Here is a 19,790-nt window from a genome sequence, read left to right as displayed (position 1 = left end):
TCATCGCGGAAGACCACGCTGAATAATTATATAACAACAACAACAACAAATATTTTATAATTCATTAGTCATTTGTAAGTTCTGGTTTATGCGAATGTGAATTGGTTCGAAAACACTTTTCAAAATAATATTTAATGTACACTTTATAATTTATTAGTAACCTGTTACATTTTTGTTTGTGCATGTAAATTACTTTTGGAATACAACTTTTAAAAGAAATAATATTTCACACACTTTATAATTTATTAGAAATCTGTTACATTTATGTTTGTGCATGTGAATTAGCTCTGAAATACAAAATTTAAAAATAATAATATTTCATACATCTTGTATTTCATAAACTTTATAATTTTTAGTAACCTGTTGTTAAGTTTTTGTTTGTGTATGTAAATAAGTTCTGAAATACAACTTTTCAAAATTGTGAACTGCCAGTCTCTTTACATCTTTTTATCTCTGTTTAAATATTTTAAAGTCGAAACCTGAATAACAGGAAATATAATTAATCTCACACTTGATTCTCTAATCCTTTTTTAAATTGTTTTATACGGATGGTTGTTACTCCCAAGGAGTAAAAAACACGTTGACATGGTTCTTTTGTGTATAGAGAACGCACAAGCATCAGGTTCCTATTCAGGTACGTCTTTTAGGAAGCGGTGGGACGTCGCTTGTCTATCGCGTAAGGAGGTCTCAGCGACAATGTAACGATGTAACTGTGAGCATCGCATAAACGTCTCTCCGACGTACCTGTGCTGTCTGGGGATTATGGTGATGTGATTTACAGACATGCGTCAGCCACTACACTCAAACCAGTAGATTTTATGTATCATGCGGCTCTAAGATTACTGGTACACATCACTGTTCACTCTATGAAAAAGTTGCATGGTCTTCTCTTGCTGTGCGCCGGGAAACACACTGGTTCATTTTCTTTTTTAAAGCACTTCCTCACCATATGCCACCGTACATCACATAAACGCTTCTTAAAAATAACCTACCAGACTCACTCCAGTAACTGGATCGTCGAGAGTTTTAAATGAACTGGGAAAATCTGCTTTTCGTTACAGTGAACCAGCGAGCTGGAATTCACTACAGGAAACTCTAAAGCTCAGCTCGCTGGTGTCACTAAAATCATTTTAACCTTCTAGTCTCTAACCACCTTCAGACATGAAGGTGATCTTTATGATCTTTGGTATGTTTTCAGTTTCTTTATTTTTTTAGTTAACCTTTTAGTTTTTAATGCTGGTTTGTTTTAGCTATTTTTCCACACATTCTTTTTAGTTTATTTATTTTCTTTTATTATTTTTAGGTATTGCTTATGTAACCCCTATCCCCAGTAGGGGTGGGTAATATTATATCCTATACAATATATCGTGACACAGAAAAATAGTGATATTAAAAATCCATATCGTGATGATAGAGATGTTCTGTCTTAAAAGAAGTCAATTATTTATATGCAGTTTATATGCATGCACTAAATATTCTGCAATATTTTTTGCTGTATTATATTATTTTATGCTATATTTTTTATTTGCCACATTATGATTATTCTGTTATACTATATTCCTGAAATTAATTACTTATTTTTCTGTTTTCCTATATCGCCAAGTACATCGTGTTATCGCAAAATTACCCTGAAATATCGTGATTTTATTTTAGGGCCATATCGCCCACCCCTAATCCCAAGTTAATTGGAAGAAATAAGGGCCTGAGTTCTATCTATTCTTTCCCTTCTCTATGTTTGTAGAAATTAAATAAAATAATAGAAAATATAAAACACAATAAAAGGACTATCACACAGGTATATGAAAGAGCCAGTAGTTACTGAGTTTGATACTGAGTGTATCAAAACGGTAGGGCAAAATAAGGCTTAGAATCGAGTGTCCTTTTTAGTACTTTTAACAAAAATAAATAAATAGCAGGCTTCAATCAACAACAGAGTTATATCTTTTCAAGACAGAGCAGTTTAGCACCTTTTTTAGATGCAATAGTACAACTACAGTGTGTGCAGAATTATTAGGCAAGTTGTATTTGAGAGGATTCTTTTTATTATTGAACAACTTTGTTCTCAATCAACCCAAAAGACTCATAAATATTAAAGCTTAATATTTTTGGAGTTGGAGTGGGTTGTTTTTAGATCTTAATGAGGATATCTGTTTTTGCAGATAACTATTACTGTGCAGAATTATTAGGCAACTTAATAAAAAAAAAACAAATATATACCCATATTACTTGTTTATTTTCACCAGGTAATATAACCAATATAACAACTCAAAATTTAGCAATGAACATGTTTGACATTCAAAAACAAAACCAAAAACGAATCAGTGACCAATAAATCCACCTTTTTTACGGTGACACTCAAAAGCCTTCCATCCATATTCTGTCAGTTTCTTGATCTGTTTACGATCAACATTGCGTGCAGCAGCCACCACAGCATTCCAGACACTGTTCAGAGAGGTGTACTGTTTTCCCTCTCTGTGGATCTCACATTTTATGAGGGACCACAGGTTCAGATCAGGTGAACAAGGGGGCCATGGCGTTATTTTTTCTTCTTTTAGACCTTTACTGGCCAGCCACGCTGTGGAGTATTTGGATGCGTGTGATGGAGCATTGTCCTGCATGAGAATCATGTTTTTCTTGAACGATACCGACGTCTTCCTGTACCACTGCTTAAAGAAGGTGTCTTCTGGAAACTGGCAGTAGGTCTGGGAGTTGAGCTTCACTCCATACTCAATCCGAAAAGGTCCCACAAGTTCATCTTTGATGATACCAGCCCATACCAGTACCCCACCTCCACCTTGCTGGTGTCAGAGTGGAGCACTCTGCCCTTTACTGATCCAGCCTCGGGCCCATCCATCTGGCCACGCTCATTTCATCAGTCCATTAAACCTTGGAAAAATCAGTCTTAAGATATTTCTTGGCCCAGTCTTGACGTTTTATCTTATGTTTCTTGTTAAAAGGTGGTCATTTTTTAGCCTTCCTTACCTTGGCCATGTCCCTGAGTATCGCACACCTTGTGCTTTTTGATACTCCAGTAAATGTTGCATCTATGAAATATAGCAAAACTGGTGGCAAATAGCATCTTGGCAGCTTCACACTTGATTTTCCTCAATTCATGGGCAGTTATTTTGCGCCTTTTTTCCCCCAACATGCTTCTTGTGACCCTGTTGGCTATTTGCCATGAAACGCTTGATTGTTCGGTTATCAAACTTCAAAAGTTTGGCCATTTCAAGACTGCTGCATTCCTCTGCAAGACATCTCACAATTTTTTACTTTTCAGAGTCCGTCAAATCTCTCTTCTGACATATTTTGCCAAAGGAAAGGAAGTTGCCTAATAATTAAGCAAACCTTATATAGTGTGTTGATGTCATTAGACCACACCCCTTCTAAATACAGAGATGCACATCACCTGATTAACTTAATTAGTAGTTGGCTCTCAGGCCTATACAGCTTGGAGTAGGACAACATGTATTAAAAGGATGATGTGATCAAAATACCCATTTGCCTAATAATTCTGCACACAGTGTATAGTGTGCAAATACCCATATGTAAACTTAAGACACAAATAAGAGTTATATTTTAAACAGTACCCCAATTATTTAAATGACTATTAATTAATTAATTAATTAATTAATTAATTAAATAAATAAACAATTGGTTTAATGATTATTATTGCTCAGAATTATATTTAAGGATTAGACCTTATTTTTAGAAGTAGTATCTTAGATTTTATCTATAGGATTGATTTTAGGTTAATATAACCCTTTTTTCTTACTTTCAGAACTACACTGTCAGTTATATATTTAAACCCTTAATCAGAAATGTACCTTTTAAAGTTAGTTTGTAAAATAAAATAGCATCTTAAATTAAATATGTGGGCCCACTCTAAAGAATACACTCATAAAGAACAGAATTATAGATGAAATGAACAGAACTAAACGGTGCAGGCCTGGTTCGGAGCTTAATGTCCGCTTTACTCTAACGAGCAGAAATAAGAGTTTCAGATTTACCTCAGATTCAGTGAATATGAGCGGAGAGCAGCTAATACACGAGGCTAAACACAGCTAGCCGAGCTGGCTAAGCTAACAGTGCTAACAGAACTTTACTTATAGAGAGATTATCCCAGCTTCATCCACCAGCACACTCTCAGTATGGACTTCAGTGTCCTTAAAATTACCGGTTAGTTTAATTAATACTGATTATTAGTGAGTTTAGTTCAGCCTGTAAGGAACTTTATCCTCCTCGCCTCTCCCGCGCTGCTACTCCCGCATCTCCGCTGTTCTCTCTCGTCCCGTGGGCGGGCCCGTTCCAATCCTCTACTCCACCCTCACCTGTACACTTCTCCCTCAGTAGATCCCTTAATCACTTTTAAGTAACCTTCCTGCATTAACACAGAAAAGAAATGAAATATGTACTCTGTACTGCTTTTCTTTTTAAACTATTTACACAAACACAATGACTATTTTGAACATGTTTAGTACTCTTTTAAACCATCACTATGCATTTATAAGACTTTAATTATTGCTGTATTTATTTGTGTATCTATTTTAGAACTATTTTTTTACCCGGGGCTACATGAGAAATATGCGAGAGGGGTGTATCCCATAGTGAGATACCGAATGAACGCTTGAAAGAGAACACAATTTACAAGAAAAAAAATTGCAAGAAATAAAACAAATTTACCAGACTGTTACACACTGTTACTAGTGCTGAAACACTTACATTGGTCAGTAAAAAAGCAACTGCTTTGTTTGTACATTTAGCTAGGCTAGCTATCAATAATAATGGTCAGTAAAACAGCAAATGCTGTGTTTGGATATTTAGTTAGCTAGCTATCAATACTAGTAGTCAGTAATACAGGAAATGCTTTGTTTATACATTTGGTCAGTAAAATAGCAAATGCTGTGTTTGGATATTTAGCTAGACAAGCTACCAATAATAATGGTCAATAATTAAGTAAATAACAATTAAGTATAGTTGGTGAATGACTATGCTCTTCAAAAAACAACACAACCCACAAGCATTCACATAAAAAAAACCTTATAAACATGAAATCAAGTTAAAAACATGTTACTCTACCTTTGGAAGTTATTGTATATTTAACCCTTTTAAGCCTGAACCATTAACAAAAAAACATATTTTTTTCCGAATTTCAATCTTAAATTGACTATTATGTTACACTTCAACACAAATCCATTTTACATTGGATTTCTCTGTTGGGCGCCTTTGAGTATTTAACAAATAATAACATGAGACAATCTCAGGCCTATAGGTTTCATGTCAAACATATGTTGAGAAAACACAATGAGATTGCAGATCTGCAATCTAAAAGCCGTTTATTAAAACACACAGAGGAGTAAATATAGAGGTGAAGCAATACAAAGATAATAGTTTGTAGTGGATAAAAACAATTAAGAAACTACAAGATTTGGATATTCTTAGTAAATTTTGGAGATTAAAAACCTTAAACAACATATAATATTCAATAAGAAAAAGATAAGAGAGCATAAAACTTGAGTAATACAACAACCAAATATCCCTCTATGGTAACAGATTTTTAATCAGAACGACTGAACCATAGACAAATGAGAACACCAGCAAAGGGAATGAATGAGCCCACAACCTTACTGCACTACACAAGCCTGGAGTGGGTTGATTTCAGTTTGAGAACTACAGCTGGAGCGTTTTATTTAACCTCTGGAAAGGATTTTGTTGGCCTCTCTGCAGAGTCTGGATGCTCCTTTGGTCCAGATGGCAGTACCCAGCACAGTGTCGTCTCTCTGTGGCTCTGGGTCTCACTTTTGGGAGCACACTCTGGAGTTCCTCAGGTGGTGTTTTCACTTCTTCTTTCATGCAGATGGGCCTAGTGGTTAATAGTATTAAGCTAAGCTATGCTAAGCTTGGGGAGCTGAGGACGGCTTCCACAGAGTGAAAAAAGAGATACTAGAAATTAATAGAAATAATCAAATCTGCATATACTAGAAAGGGGGTTAAAATCATTAAAATCATAAGCTCTGAAGGTTTGGTCCAAAACATTTAGTTGCCAGCTAGGAATCCTACTCACTATGACATCTAAATTTTAAAGACTAAGTTTTTTCCATTCTTCAGAATTGAACTCCTACAGTAACTACCCTAAAAGCTCAGCTCTGTCTCACAAAGAATGTCCTGGAATATCAAACATATTAGAAAACATAACATGGAATTCAATAAACATGATCGCTGGATGAGATTCATTTTGCTGAACCTGTAAAATCCATTGTTAAATTCAGTTCATGTTTGTTTCTGGTGGAACGTGTCCCAAGCGACAAAGTAAAACATTTGTGTAGGATAAGGTGTTCTGTCTGAAAGACTTTCGATTTGCACTTTTAATTGCCGTGGGACAAATTTGGTACAGTTTTCTCTCCTGTGTGAATGCTCTGGTGATTTTTGAGATGACTCTGTTGATTAAAACTCTTCCCACAGACTGAGCAGTGATACGGTTTCTCTCCTGTGTGAATGCGCTGGTGTTTTTTGAGACTATTCTGTTGAGTAAAACTCTTCCCACAGTCTGAGCAGTAATACGGTTTCTCTCCTGTGTGAATGCGCTGGTGTATTTGGAATGTAACCTGTTGAGTAAAACTCCTCCCACAGTCTGAGCAGTAATACGGTTTCTCTCCAGTGTGAATGCGCTGGTGTATTTGGAATGTAACCTGTAGAGTAAAACTCTTCCCACAGTCTGAGCAGTAATACGGTTTCTCTCCTGTATGAATGCGCTGGTGTTTTTGGAGAGCACTCTGTTCAGTAAAACTCTTCCCACAGTCTGAGCAGTAATACGGTTTCTCTCCTGTGTGAATGCGCTGGTGATTATTGAGAGTACTCTGTAAAGTAAAACTCTGCCCACAGTCTGAGCAGTAATAAGGTTTCTCTCCTGTGTGAATGCGCTGATGTATTTTGAGATTACTCTGTTGATTAAAACTCTTCCCACAGTCTGAGCAGTGATACGGTTTTTCTCCTGTGTGAATGCGCTGATGCAGTTTGACAGCATTCTGTTTATTAAAACTCTTTCCACAGTCTGAGCAGTGATACGGTTTTTCTCCTGTGTGAATGCGCTGGTGAATTTTGAGATTACTCTTTGCAGTAAATCTCTTCCCACAGTCTGAGCAGCAATATGGTTTCTCTCCTGTGTGAATGCGCTGGTGGTTTTTGAGATTACTCTGTTTAGTAAAACTCTTCCCACAGTCTGAGCAGTGATGTGTTTTTTCTCCTGTGTGAATGCGCTGGTGTTTTTTGAGATTACTCTGTTGAGTAAAACTCTTGACAGAGTGCTGATGTTTCTCCATGTCGGGACTTGGCTTCATTTGTCTGTTAAATGTATCAAACAATGTCTGCGTGTTCTGGAGGCTCTTCAGGATGGCTTGTTCTTCAACTCTTTTAGCAGTTTAACACTGCTCTTAGTTAAATATCCTGGTTGTTGGTGATGAAGTTTTAGGAGAATAATTTCATTTCTGGAAAACACAAAGAAAAATGCAGTTGTATATTACAATAAAAGCAGGTCAATTAACTGAAGAGATCTGCCTGAGGTGCCTATATTGACATCTGAGACATCTTCATATCACCATAAATGTTTCAGTATTTTTCCTACTTCTAAGTCCTTAGTGTAAAGGGGGTGCTGGTGGTCCTCCAGCCAGTAGAGGTAGCCCACATTTTACCACTTGCAATAATCAGGCTGACGCCTGTTTACTGCCTTTATAAACACTGCCCACTGTTTAGACAAACAGTCTTGATTCTTTTCTGGTCTCACTAGAACCTGACATCAATGGCTTAACTAATTTGTTTACTAAATCAATATAGCGGACACGGTGGCGTATCACAGCATCCGGTCGAAGCCCAACTTCATCTGTAGAACCAGAGAGCAGCAGAAGCTCTACACCAGCAGATTCAGAGCAGCAGCTCCAAATTTCATCAACTCTAACTAAATGTTACTAAAGCAGTAAATCATTCTAGCACTTCCACCTTAAATATTATCAATTCTTCTTAGTTGTCCTGAAAATGTAACTAAACATTTAGTGAATAAAATAAAAGGACTATATTAACTCATACAGTGCATTTCAGCAGTTTGGAATTAATATGCTCGAGAGAGAGTGAATTCTTGTCCTGACTCTTTCCTGTTTTTATGTTCTAGACATGAGATAATATAATTTTTTTCCAGACGAGGGACCGAAAGACATAAATCCTTGGGTTTTACAGATTGAGTGGGTCAGCCACCACACTCGCTGCTATCGCTACTGTGTTGCCAGATCTCTCTTAAAAAGTCCACACTAAATTATTTTTTTCCCCGCAAGACAGGTTTAAGCTTGACTAGAAATATTGTCACATTTTAATCTCACGAGATCTCGTGCCTCGGGATCTTTTCACACCCCTAATTTTAATTATAAAAGATGTTTTTGTTTCTTTAAAATAAAATATAAAAAAAAAAAAAAGCAAATGGATGGATGTCGGAAAATGCAGCGTCTATTGATGTCTGAAATGCAAGAAATGATGATTTGATGCCTTGGCTGGCCACATTATCTTACTTAGAAGGAAGTGCAGGAAAGTTTGTATCCAAATTAAAATAATAAAATATGTCCTGAGTTGGTGACAGGACAAAAACACTGGTAACATTAGCCAGCAAAGTAAAATTAGCTACTTGGTTAAAAAAAAAACACTGGTAACATTGACTAGCTAGATAACATTAGCTACTTGGTTAAAAAAAGCACTGTGAACATTGGATAGCTAGATAAAATTAGATACTTGGGTTAAAAATGCACTTGGAACATTAGATAGCTAGATGGTGTTTGCTATTGGTAAAAAAAAATCGCTGGTTACATTAGATAGCTAGCGAACATCAGCTACTTTGGTCTCTTATTATGGGCCAGTTCTGCCTATTAAACAGTTCTCTTTTTCTCTCTGCCAGTCGCATTAAGGAAACACATCAGCTCCAATCTTACATGCACTCTTAAACATTATTCCCACATAAACAAAAAATCACATTATAAAACATTTTACTATTGCAAACACTTTTTTAAATATGCATAAAAAGCTGTGTGCTGCTTTTTATGTACCACGAACGATGGAGAAAAATATCAAATAAATATTTTTAATAAAGCAACTGTATAGAGGGGTACATTCATTTTGAAGGTAACATAAGGTTCTAGCCACCTTTAGCTAACCTAACCAATGCTATCTAAATAACTAAGCTAAGCTAGCAGACAATTTCAAACAATAAAATACTATTAGAAGCCTGAATGTCTTAAACACATTAAATGTGTGATGAGTTGTTGTTATATAGCCTAAATGGTAGGATAATGTACAAGCTGTCTGTAATGCTTAATCCTTTTCTTTATAATTAACTTTAGCTGTTAGTTGTGGTATTGGTAATAACACTGGGTCATTTTACAAGCTAATGGGCTCCTTGCACTCACGGCTCTGACACATTTCCGTTTTCAAATAATGCGGCTCGGACGTTTCCGGTTGAATTGTTTACATTCGCCTGTATAGGCAAATTCATAGACTGTATATAGCTGGACAGAGCATCGTCTCTTAAAAGTGAAGCCACCACAGGTCGGGCGCCCCCTGCTGTTCGGCTGCAGAAAGCTGTGTAACTCCACCCATCCCCATAGGTTTCAATGGCAAAACAGACAACTTTCAATCACGTTTTTTTCTAATATACTGTAATTCTACCTCCATTATTTAAATGCAGCAGCTAGTGTAACCTCTGCTTATATTGTCAAATTTTTATATCCCCACAGAATTCGGTTTTTAAAACTTTATTCGGCTCTATTCAAAAAAGGTGTGGTTATGGTAAAAGGGCTTCTTATGGGCGGGACCAATAACAGACCGTCAGCTCCGCTCCGCAGTCTGTGACCGCAAGGCAGCCCTCAGGGGCGGGGTTATTTAAATGAGTAGGCCGTCTCTCCACAGCCTTTCTCCCTCCTCTGGTCTCTACTGCGCAGACTCTGGTCTCTGAATCGCCAAAATGGGGGAAGACTTTGGCTTCATTTTCATTGAATGAATGGGAACGGCGACACGGCGTCCATCTTTATATACAGTCTATGGGCAAAACATACATTTTTTTTTACTGGCGAGAGGTCAAAATGGTCAGAAGTTAAACCAAAAACGTCAGAAGCTTGGAGACGACTGGAAAAGCATGCAGTGCCACTGCTTTTTAAATGGAATTATTAACGTTACAGCACCCAGGTTCCAAGTGTTTGGGAGAGGAGATCAGCTAAACGTACTTGGCTGAAAGATCCACCAGCTAGCATTTTTATTATTATAGCTAGATATTATTATTATTATTATTGATATTATTATTATTATTAATATTATAGCTAGATATTATTATTATTATTATAGCTAGATATTATTATTATTATTATAGCTAGCACTTTTATTATTATTAATATTATTAATGCTAGAATGTGTATGATTCTTTTTATAAGGATTATTATTTTTACTATCATTATTATTATAGTTAGCATTGTTATAGCCAGCATTTTTATTATTATAGCTAGCATTTGTCTAATTATTTTTATGATGATTATTATAGTTAGCATTATTATTATTACTAGCATTTTATTAGACTTCCATTTGATAACAGGAGAAACTAACAACTAACAGTAATGCACCTAGCAAGCTAGTTAGCTATACTAGCTAATGCTGAGCTGTGTGGGCTAACGTAAAATATAAGAAAAAAATCTTCGTAGTGTGTAGGTATGATATAGTTTATAGGTATATAGTTTAAAGTCTTTCTCTAGCTTTCTAGTGGAAGGCTTTACTGGTCTCCTTGACGTTGAGGTAAATTTTTAGAAGCTCTTGTAAACACCAGCTGAAAATACTGCCATAACGAGTGTATTGGAAAAGGCAAACAGGAAACGCTGGAGCAGCACTGATGAAAAGTAGTTGTGCAAAGAGCGCATTTTGCTAATGCTAATGCTCCTGCCATAGTGCTGGAAAAATCTGTAAATCTAAGCTTACTGTAAATAAACAGAAGCGCATTACACCCAAATAAACAGTTTTCAGGAGAGGAATCTGTGTAGATCCAGCGCTTGCTTGGCTTTTGAAATAAAAAGAGAGAGAGAGAGAGAGAGAGAGAGAAACTTCTTCATACCTTCTGTAGTTCAGCTGATCCTGCTCTTCCTCCGAGCAGCGCGAAGACAGCAACATTAGAGGGACAAATCCGACGGCAACCGGAAGTGCGTGTTTCAAAATAAAAGACCCAAGCGGTTAATACATTTTTAGTTAATATTAGACAAAATGCTATTTTAATATCCTTAGGCTACACTATTATTATAATATTTGAAAACAAAAAGTAGTATTATATATGAAAAAATACGTATACACATTATTTTATCCCATTAAATGATATTAATAAAGGGTGGGCATAGTTTTATCAACCTGCTGTCTAAACTATACATTGTGTCAACATAAACCCATAGTGAAAAATTTTCAACAGGCCCTCCTCTGTCAGAAAACATGGAGTTATCTATGAAAAAAGCGTAATTGTAGATGTAGGAGTCATCACACTATAGGCGATACATGGTTATATCCCATTAAATGATATGAATACAGGGTGGGCATAGTTGTATCAGTCTGCTGCCTAAACTATACATTGTGTCAACATAAACCCATAGTGAAATTAATTCATCAGACCCTCCTCTGTCAGAAAACATGTAGTTTACTATCAAAAAAGCTTAATTGTAGACGTAGGGGTCACTCATACTATAGGCGATACATGCCATTAATAGGGCTGTGTATTGGCACCAACCTGGCGATACGATACGTATCACGATACAGGGCTCACAATGCGATATATCACGATACTTTAAAAAACTTCATACAATCTAATTTAATCTAAGTGGAAATAGTATGATTTGTAAACAATCAGAACGGTGGGAGCTCAATAACAGGTCCTGTAGCATCCAATATCATGCCACTTTTTTCAACAGTTTTAAACACTCTGCCTTCTCCATTGTGGAAGACAAAATGAGCCCACACTTCAGCTCTGTACACCCCAGGAGCCAGCCTAACGCGTTTAGATTCTGCCATCGCCAGCGGGGTGCTAATGCTAATGCAGAGCTGTACTTACTTGCAGTGTACTGGAGGCACCGAATGGATCAAGATAGATCACAGCACTGCCACCTCGCGGCCAGGTGAATAAACAACACAAAAGTAACTACTGTCTGCCATCTAGCTGCCGGGAGTTGAATAAAAACACACTTAATAAAAAAATCGATACAGCGTTTTTGAGAATCGATACAGTATCGCGAAACGTGATATCGCGATATTCAAGTGTATCGATATTTTCACACCCCTAGCCATTAAATTATCTTAATACAGAAAGGGCATAGTTTTATCAGTCTGCAGCCTAAACTATACATTGTGTCAACATAAACCCATAGTGAAATTAATTCATCAGACCCTCCTCTGTCAGAAAACATGGAGTTATCTATGAAAAAAGCGTAATTGTAGATGTAGGAGTCATCACACTATAGGCGATAAATAGTTATATACCATTAAATGATATGAATACAGGGTGGGCATAGTTTTATCAGTCTGCTGCCTAAACTATACATTGTGTCAACATAAACCCATAGTGAAATTAATTCATCAGACCTTCCTCTGTCAGACTACAACTATTTCATCACCGCAGAGATAATTATTAAAGCTTATAAACTGCAGCATCAGTAGCAGTAATGCTAGTAAATCTACTGAATAAAAAACATTAGTTGTAGAAAATGGAAATATAGATGTAAGTTTTCTTTCCTATTTTAGTGAAATACTTTATTCTACTTTGTAAAATTAAAGGGAAACTCCAGAGAAGTAGTTATACAGTGTTTTAAATGAGAGTTTTAGCTGTTTAGCTCCATTCAGCTCCATGCATTGAGGACTCCCTCGCGGGCTCCCTCTAGCGGTGATGGGGTATAATGTGATGTAGCGGGGGAGGGGGCGGGGCTCTACATAACCCGGATGAGGCTGAGCTTCCGGGGTCTGTAGCTGGAGAGGAGGAAAAGCAGGATCAGCTGAACTACAGAAGGTATGGAGAAGTTTCTCTCTCTCTCTCTCTCTCTCTCTTTAAGGTTAGTGAGCGCTAGATGTTAATCTACACAGATTTCTCTCTGAAAACTGTATATTTGGGTGTTAAGCGCTTCTGTTTATTTACAGTAAGCTTAGATTTACAGATTCTTTCAGCACTAAGGCAGGAGCATTAGCATTAGCAAAATTAGCTTGTAAAATGACCCAGTGTTGTTACCAATACCACACCTAACAGCTAAAGTTAATTATAAAGGAAAGGATTAAACATTACAGACAGCTTGTACATTATCCTACCATTTAGACTATATAACAACAACGTAATACAAATTTAATGTGTTTAAGGCTTCTAGTAGTATATTATAGTTTGAAATTGCCTGCTAGCTTAGCTTGGTTATCTAGATAGCATTGGTTAGGTTACCTAAAGTGGGCTAGAACCTTCACTTACCTTCAAAGTGAATGTACCCTTCTATCCAGTTGCTGTTTTTAAAAAAAAAAAAATATTTTATATTTTTCTCCATCGTTCGTGGTACATAAAATCACACAGCTTTTTGCAGAGATTTAAAAAAGAGTTAGCAATAGTAAAATGTTTAATGATGTGATTTATTTTGTGAGAATAATGTTTAAGTGTTCTTCTACAGTGGGAGCTGATATGTGTCCTTAACGCGACTGACAGAGAGAAAAAGAGAGCTGTTTAATAGGCAGAACTGGCCCATAATAGGGGACCAAAGTAGCTGGTGTTAACTAGCTAGCTAATGTTGCCAGCGTTTCTTTTTTTAACCAGTAGCTAACATTATCTAGCTAGCCAATGTTCCCAGTGTTTTTTAACCAAGTAGCTAATGTTCTCTAGCTAGCCAATGTTCACAGTGCTTTTTTAACGAAGTATCTAATGTTACCTTGCTGGCTAATGTTGCCAATGTTTTTGTCCTGTCACCTAGTGTGGACTTTTTAAGAGGGATCTTGCAACACAGTAGCGATAGCAGCGAGTGTGGTGGCTGAGTTGTGAGAGCAGCTCTTAACAGAAGAGGAAAATACAGGCAGTTGCGTAGAAGATGCTTCTGCTACTTTTAAGTTGTATGTCTGGCTGCATTTTGGCTCCAGTGGAAACAATAAACGGTAACAGAGTGACCAACAAAACACAAACCATATATAAATACTGTAAGTAAATCCTACACGTGACTGTTTCATAGGCAGTTGTACTAATCCCTTAGCTCTGTACTGTATTTAAAAAATGTTCTGTCTCTGTTTGCACTTCAAGCATAGTCTTAATATGACTAATTATGGTTATGCATAGTTAAATTACAAGAGATTTAGGAGAGAATAACACAAACCATAGACTTAATACGACTGATTGTGGTTTGCACGTATTGTTTGCACTTTATAAGACCTAAAAAATATATTTTTATATTATTCTTATTTTTATTTCTTATAGAATCAATGTAAGAGAAACCAGCCTGTTAAGTTTGCGTTATATGATTTTGTCAAATAAAACAAAAACTAGTTGTCAAGCCATTTTTCATTTTTGAAGTTTTCATTAAAGTTTTATTTTTAAATCTCGTCTCGTTCTCGTGAACCCATTATCGTGTCTCATCTTGTGATATTAGTGTCTCGTCACACCCCTAATTAAAATGTAATTGCTGGAGCTGTGATGGTATGTAGATGTCTCCACTGATACTGTACTTTGTATAAAAGAACATTTATTATAATAAAATAATTAAAAAGCACCCGGGTTTCTTTGTGAAAGAGAACGTTAGCCAATCTTATCCTGAGCTCTCTGCCTCGTCATCGACCCACTCAATCTGTAAAACCCAAGGATTTATGTCTTTCGGTCCCTCGTCTGGAAAAAAGTAATATTATCTAAATATGGAAAAAGTTAAGAGTCAGGACAAGAATTCACTCTCTCTCAAGCAAATTCATTCCAAACTGCTGAAATACACTGAGCTCATATAATAATTTTATTTTATTCACTAAACGTTTTGTTACATTTCCAGGACAACTAAGAGGAATTGATAATATTTAAGGTGGAAGTGCTAGAATGATTTCCTGCTTTAGTAACATTTAGTTAGAGTTGATGAAATTTGGAGCTGCTGCTCTGAATCTGCTGGTGTAGAGCTTCTGCTGCTCTCTGGTTCTGCAGATGAAGTTGGGCTTCGACCAGATGCTATGATACGCCACCATTTACTAAATTGATTTAGTAAACAAATCAGTTAAGCCATTGATGTGGAGCTGCAGTCTTTCTGGGTAAAAAGCACAATCACATTTACATTTCTCACCAAATTTTCTCTTGTGATCTACATAAAAAGGACTTTAGGAGTGCATATCACTGTTAGTCTGAAGCTAATGTGTTGGAAAATAATGTTATCTGGAATTGTAAAAAAGGAATGTTTTATAAATTAGTGTGAAGGAAAAAGCTTTGGACATCATTGGTCACGTGATCAATGTAGAATGATTTTGGCACAAGCCTCGAAGCTTCAGATTAAAGGGTAACATTTTTTTCTTCTTTCTTTACGTTCTCAGGATCTAGTGAGACCAGAAAAGAATCAAGACTGTTTGTCTAAACAGTGGGCAGTCTTTATAAAGGCAGTAAACAGGCGTCAGCCTGATTATTGCAAGTGGTAAAATGTGGGCTACCTCTAGTGGCTGGAGGACCACCAGCACCCCCTTTACACTAAGGACTTAGAAGTGGGAAAAATACTGAAACATTTATGGTAATATGAAGATGTCTCAGATGTCAATATAGGCACCTCAGGCAGTTCTCTTCAGTTAATTGACCTGCTTTTATTGTAATATACAACTGCATTTTTTTGTGTTTTCCAGAAATGAAATTATTCTCCTGAACTTCATCACCAACAACCAGGATATTTAACTAAGAGCAGTGTTAAACTGCTAAAAGAGTTGAAGCACAAGCCGTCCTGAAGAGCCTCCAGAACACGCAGACATTTTTTGATACGTTTAACAGACAAATGAAGCCAAGCCCCGACATGGAGAAACATCAGCACTCTGTCAAAAGTTTTACTAAACAGAGTGATCTCAAAATTCACCAGCGCATTCACACAGGAGAGAAACCGTATCACTGCTCAGACTGTGGGAAGAGTTTTACTAAACAGAGTAATCTCAAAATTCACCAGCGCATTCACACAGGAGAGAAACCGTATCACTGCTCAGACTGTGGGAAGACTTTTAATCAACAGAGTAATCTCAAACTGCACCAGCGCATTCACACAGGAGAGAAACCATATTACTGCTCAGACTGTGGGAAGGGTTTTACTACACAGAGTGATCTTAAAAAACACCAGCGCATTCACACAGGAGAGAAACCGTATTACTGCTCAGACTGTGGGAAGAGTTTTACTGAACAGGGTGCTCTCAAAAAACACCAGCGCATTCACACAGGAGAGAAACCGTATTACTGCTCAGACTGTGGGAAGAGTTTTACTGAACCGAGTAATCTCAAAAAACACCAGCGCATTCACACAGGAGAGAAACCGTATTACTGCTCAGACTGTGGGAAGAGTTTTACTACACAGAGTGATCTCAAAAAACACCAGCGCATTCACACAGGAGAGAAACCGTATTACTGCTCAGACTGTGGGAAGAGTTTTACTGAACAGGGTGCTCTCAAAAAACACCAGCGCATTCACACAGGAGAGAAACCGTATCACTGCTAAGACACTACACAGAGTGATCTCAAAAAACACCAGCACATTCACACAGGAGAGAAACCGTATTACTGCTCAGACTGTGGGAAGAGTTTTACTGAACAGGGTGCTCTCAAAAAACACCAGCGCATTCACACAGGAGAGAAACCGTATCACTGCTAAGACTGTGGGGAGAGTTTTAATCAACAGAGTAAACTCAAAAAACACCAGCGCATTCACACAGGAGAGAAATCTCCATCCATGCAATTAAAAGTGTGAATCGTAAGTCTTTCGGACAGAACACCTTATCCTACACAAATGTTTCACTTTGTCACACGTTCCACCAGAAACAAACATGAACTGAATTTAACAATGGATTTTACAGATTCAGCAAAATGAATCTCATCCAGCGATCATGTTTATTGAATTCCATGTTATTTTTTCTAATATGTTCGATATTCCAGGACATTCTTTGTGAGACAGAGCTGAGCTTTTAGGGTAGTTACGGTAGGAGTTCAGTTCTGAAGAATTGTAAAAAATTAGTTTTTAAAATTTAGATGTCATAGTGAGTAGAATTCTTAGCTGGCAACTAAATGTTTTGGACCAAACCTTCAGAGCTTATGATTTTAATCCCCTTTCTAGTATATGCAGATTTCATTATTTCTATGAATTTCTAGTATCTCTGTTTTCACTCTGTGGAAGCCGTCCTCAGCTCCCCAAGCTTAGCATAGCTTAGCTTAATACTATTAACCACTAGGCCCATCTGCATGAAAGAAGAAGTGAAAACACCAGCTGAGGAACTCCAGAGAGTGCTCCCAAATGTGAGACCCAGAGCCGCAGAGAGACGACACTATGCCGGGTACTGGCGTGTGGAGCGGAGGAGTATCCAGACTCTGCAGAGAGGCCAACAAATTCCTTTCCAGAGGTTAAATTAAACGCTCCATCTGTAGTTCCCATACTGAAATCAACCTCCTCCGGGCTTGTGTAGCGCAGTGAGGTTGTGGGCTCATTCATTCCCTCTGATGGTGTTCTTCTTTGTCTATGGTTCAGTCGTTCTGATTAAAAATCTGTTACCATAAAGGGATATTTGGTTGTTGTGTTACTCAAGTTTTATGCTCTCTTATCTTTTTCTTAATGAATATTATATGTTGCTTAAGGTTTTTAATCTCCAAAATGTACTAAGAATATCCAAATCTTGTAGTTTCTTAATTGTTTTTATCCACTACAAACTATTATCTATGTATTGCTTCACCTCTATATTTACTCATCTGTATGTTTTAATAAACGGCTTTTATATTGCAGATCTGCAATCTCATTGTGTTTTCTCAACATATGTTTGACATGAAACCTATAGGCCTGAGATTGTCTCATGTTATTATTTGTTAAATACTCAAAGGCGCCCAACAGAGAAATCCAGTGTAAAATGGATTTGTGTTGAAGTGTAACATAATAGTCAATTTAAGATTGAAATTCGGAAAAATATGTTTTTTTTTTTTTTGTTATTGGTTCAGGCTTAAAAGGGTTAAATATACAATAACTTCCAAAGGTAGAGTAACATGTTTTTAACTTGATTTCATGATTATAAGTTTTTTTTTTATGTGAATGCTTGTGGGTTGTGTTGTTTTTTGAAGAGCATAGTCATTCACCAACTATACTTAATTGTTATATACTTAATTATTGACCATTATTATTGGTAGCTTGTCTAGCTAAATATCCAAACACAGCATTTGCTATTTTACTGACCAAATGTATAAACAAAGCATTTCCTGTATTACTGACCATTATTATTGATAGCTAGCTTAGCTAAATATCCAAATACAGCATTTGCTGTTTAACTGACCACTATTATTGGTAGCTAGCCTAGCTAAATGTACAAACAAAGCAGTTTTTTTACTGACCAATGTAAGTGTTTCAGCACTAGTAACAGTGTTTCAAGTCCGGTAAATTAGTTTTATTTCTTGCAATTTTTTTTCTTGTAATTTGTGTTCTCTTTCAAGCATTCATTCGGTATCTCACTATGGGATACACCCCTCTCGCATATTTCTCATGTAGCCCCGGCTAAAAAATGTAAAACTCCCTAGTTCTAAAATAGATACGCTAATAAATACAGTAATAAATAAAATCATATAAATTCATAGCAGTGGTTTAAAAAAAGTACAGGCTCAAAATAGTCATTGTGTTTGTGTAAATAGTTTAAAAAAGAAAACAAAAGCAGTACAGAGTACATATTTCATTTATTTTCTGTGTTTTTGCAAGAAAGTCCCTGAAAAGTGATTAAGGGATCTACTGAGGGAGAAGTGTACAGGTGAGGGTGGAGTAGAGGATTGGGAAGGAGCCCATGGGACGAGAGAGAACAGCGGAGATGCGGGAGTAGCAGCGCGGGAGAAGCAGCGAGGGAGAGGCGAGGAGGAAAAAGATCCTCACAGGCTGAACTAAATTCACTAATAATTAGTATTAATTAAACTAACCGGTAATTTTAAGGACACTGAAGTCCATACTGAGAGTGTGCTGGTGGATAAAGCTGGGATAATCTCTCTATAAGTGAAGTTCTGTTAGCACTGTTAGCTTAGCCAGCTCGGCTAGCTGTGTTTAGCCTCGTGTATTAGCTGCTCTGCGCTAGCCGTGAACTCTCCGCTGCAGCGCCGCTCCGACAGACTGTTCCCCGGACTGACTCGCGCTCTCTCCGCCTCCACTGAACACCAGGACCGCTAACACTGCTAACCAGAGAGCGCTCTGAGTCCCCGCGTGGATCAGAGTTCCTCTGAGGGAAAACGCTCCGTGCTGCAGGACCCCGCGCTCTGCTCCCGCTCATATTCACTGAATCTGAGGTAAATCTGAAACTCTTATTTCTGCTCGTTAGAGTAAAGCGGACATTAAGTTTTAGGCCACAATGCACGCTAGCATCAAACCAGGCCTGCACCATTTTGTTTTGTTCCTTTATTCTGTGAATTTGAGTGTATTATTTAAAGTGGGCCCACATATTTAATGTAAGGTGGTATTTTATTTTATAAGCAAACTCTAAAAGGTTAATTTCTGTTTAAGGGTGGGGCTAGGTGAGGCTGTACAGAGCACAGTCTCTGGTACAGAGAGACAGCGGGAGAACTGACA

General features: G+C 37.2%; 5 protein-coding genes and 1 long non-coding RNA gene across 8 annotated transcripts in view; 3 read left to right on the top strand and 3 right to left on the bottom strand.

Annotated features, from left to right (window-relative positions):
• The window catches only part of LOC125801290 (zinc finger protein 239-like), a 311,844-nt gene that overhangs the window by 73,631 nt on the left and 218,423 nt on the right, over positions 1-19,790 (bottom strand). The gene's annotated exons all lie outside the window — the stretch shown is intronic.
• Positions 1-19,790, bottom strand: part of LOC125801376 (zinc finger protein 239-like) — a 311,842-nt gene that overhangs the window by 73,631 nt on the left and 218,421 nt on the right. The window lies entirely within an intron of this gene.
• LOC111196713 (zinc finger protein 271-like) overlaps positions 5,540-19,790 on the bottom strand; it is a 237,921-nt gene continuing 223,670 nt past the window's right edge. Inside the window, exons 1-2 of one of the 2 annotated variants that reach the window (XM_049477697.1) lie at positions 11,123-11,188; positions 5,540-7,481 (exon numbers count right to left, since the gene is read on the bottom strand). In XM_049477697.1, the coding sequence (XP_049333654.1) occupies positions 6,363-7,334 (972 nt within the window). In that variant the 5' untranslated portion in view covers positions 7,335-7,481; positions 11,123-11,188 and the 3' untranslated portion in view covers positions 5,540-6,362. Of the gene's footprint in view, positions 7,482-11,122; positions 11,189-19,790 lie in introns of those variants that run through there. The other variant, XM_049477698.1, reaches the window with a different exon arrangement.
• LOC125801378 (zinc finger protein 239-like) overlaps positions 12,997-19,790 on the top strand; it is a 337,284-nt gene continuing 330,490 nt past the window's right edge. The window contains exon 1 of the mRNA XM_049478006.1: positions 12,997-13,048. The gene's annotated coding sequence lies outside the window, so the exon portion shown is untranslated. The remainder of the gene's footprint in view (positions 13,049-19,790) is intronic.
• LOC125801512 (zinc finger protein 271-like) lies at positions 14,573-17,983 on the top strand. Its single transcript, XM_049478309.1, has 3 exons — positions 14,573-15,285; positions 15,562-15,752; positions 15,862-17,983. The coding sequence occupies exon 3, from the start codon at positions 16,008-16,010 to the stop codon at positions 16,710-16,712; it is 705 nt and encodes a 234-aa protein (XP_049334266.1). The 5' UTR covers positions 14,573-15,285; positions 15,562-15,752; positions 15,862-16,007; the 3' UTR covers positions 16,713-17,983.
• LOC125801615 (uncharacterized) overlaps positions 18,981-19,790 on the top strand; it is a 168,493-nt gene continuing 167,683 nt past the window's right edge. Inside the window, exon 1 of the long non-coding RNA XR_007438821.1 lies at positions 18,981-19,510. This is a non-coding gene — a long non-coding RNA (uncharacterized LOC125801615). The remainder of the gene's footprint in view (positions 19,511-19,790) is intronic.

The sequence above is a fragment of the Astyanax mexicanus genome, chromosome 4 (genome assembly GCF_023375975.1).
Source record: "Astyanax mexicanus isolate ESR-SI-001 chromosome 4, AstMex3_surface, whole genome shotgun sequence".
Taxonomy (NCBI): Eukaryota; Metazoa; Chordata; class Actinopteri; order Characiformes; family Acestrorhamphidae; genus Astyanax; species Astyanax mexicanus.
The sequence above is the reverse complement of the archived record's forward strand: the minus strand, read 5'-3'. Positions and strand labels throughout refer to the sequence as shown.

What these genes read in the sequence shown, in the direction of transcription:
- LOC125801512 (XM_049478309.1), top strand. Translation starts at nt 16,008, where the DNA reads ATGAAGCCAAGCCCCGACATGGAGAAACATCAGCACTCTGTCAAAAGT.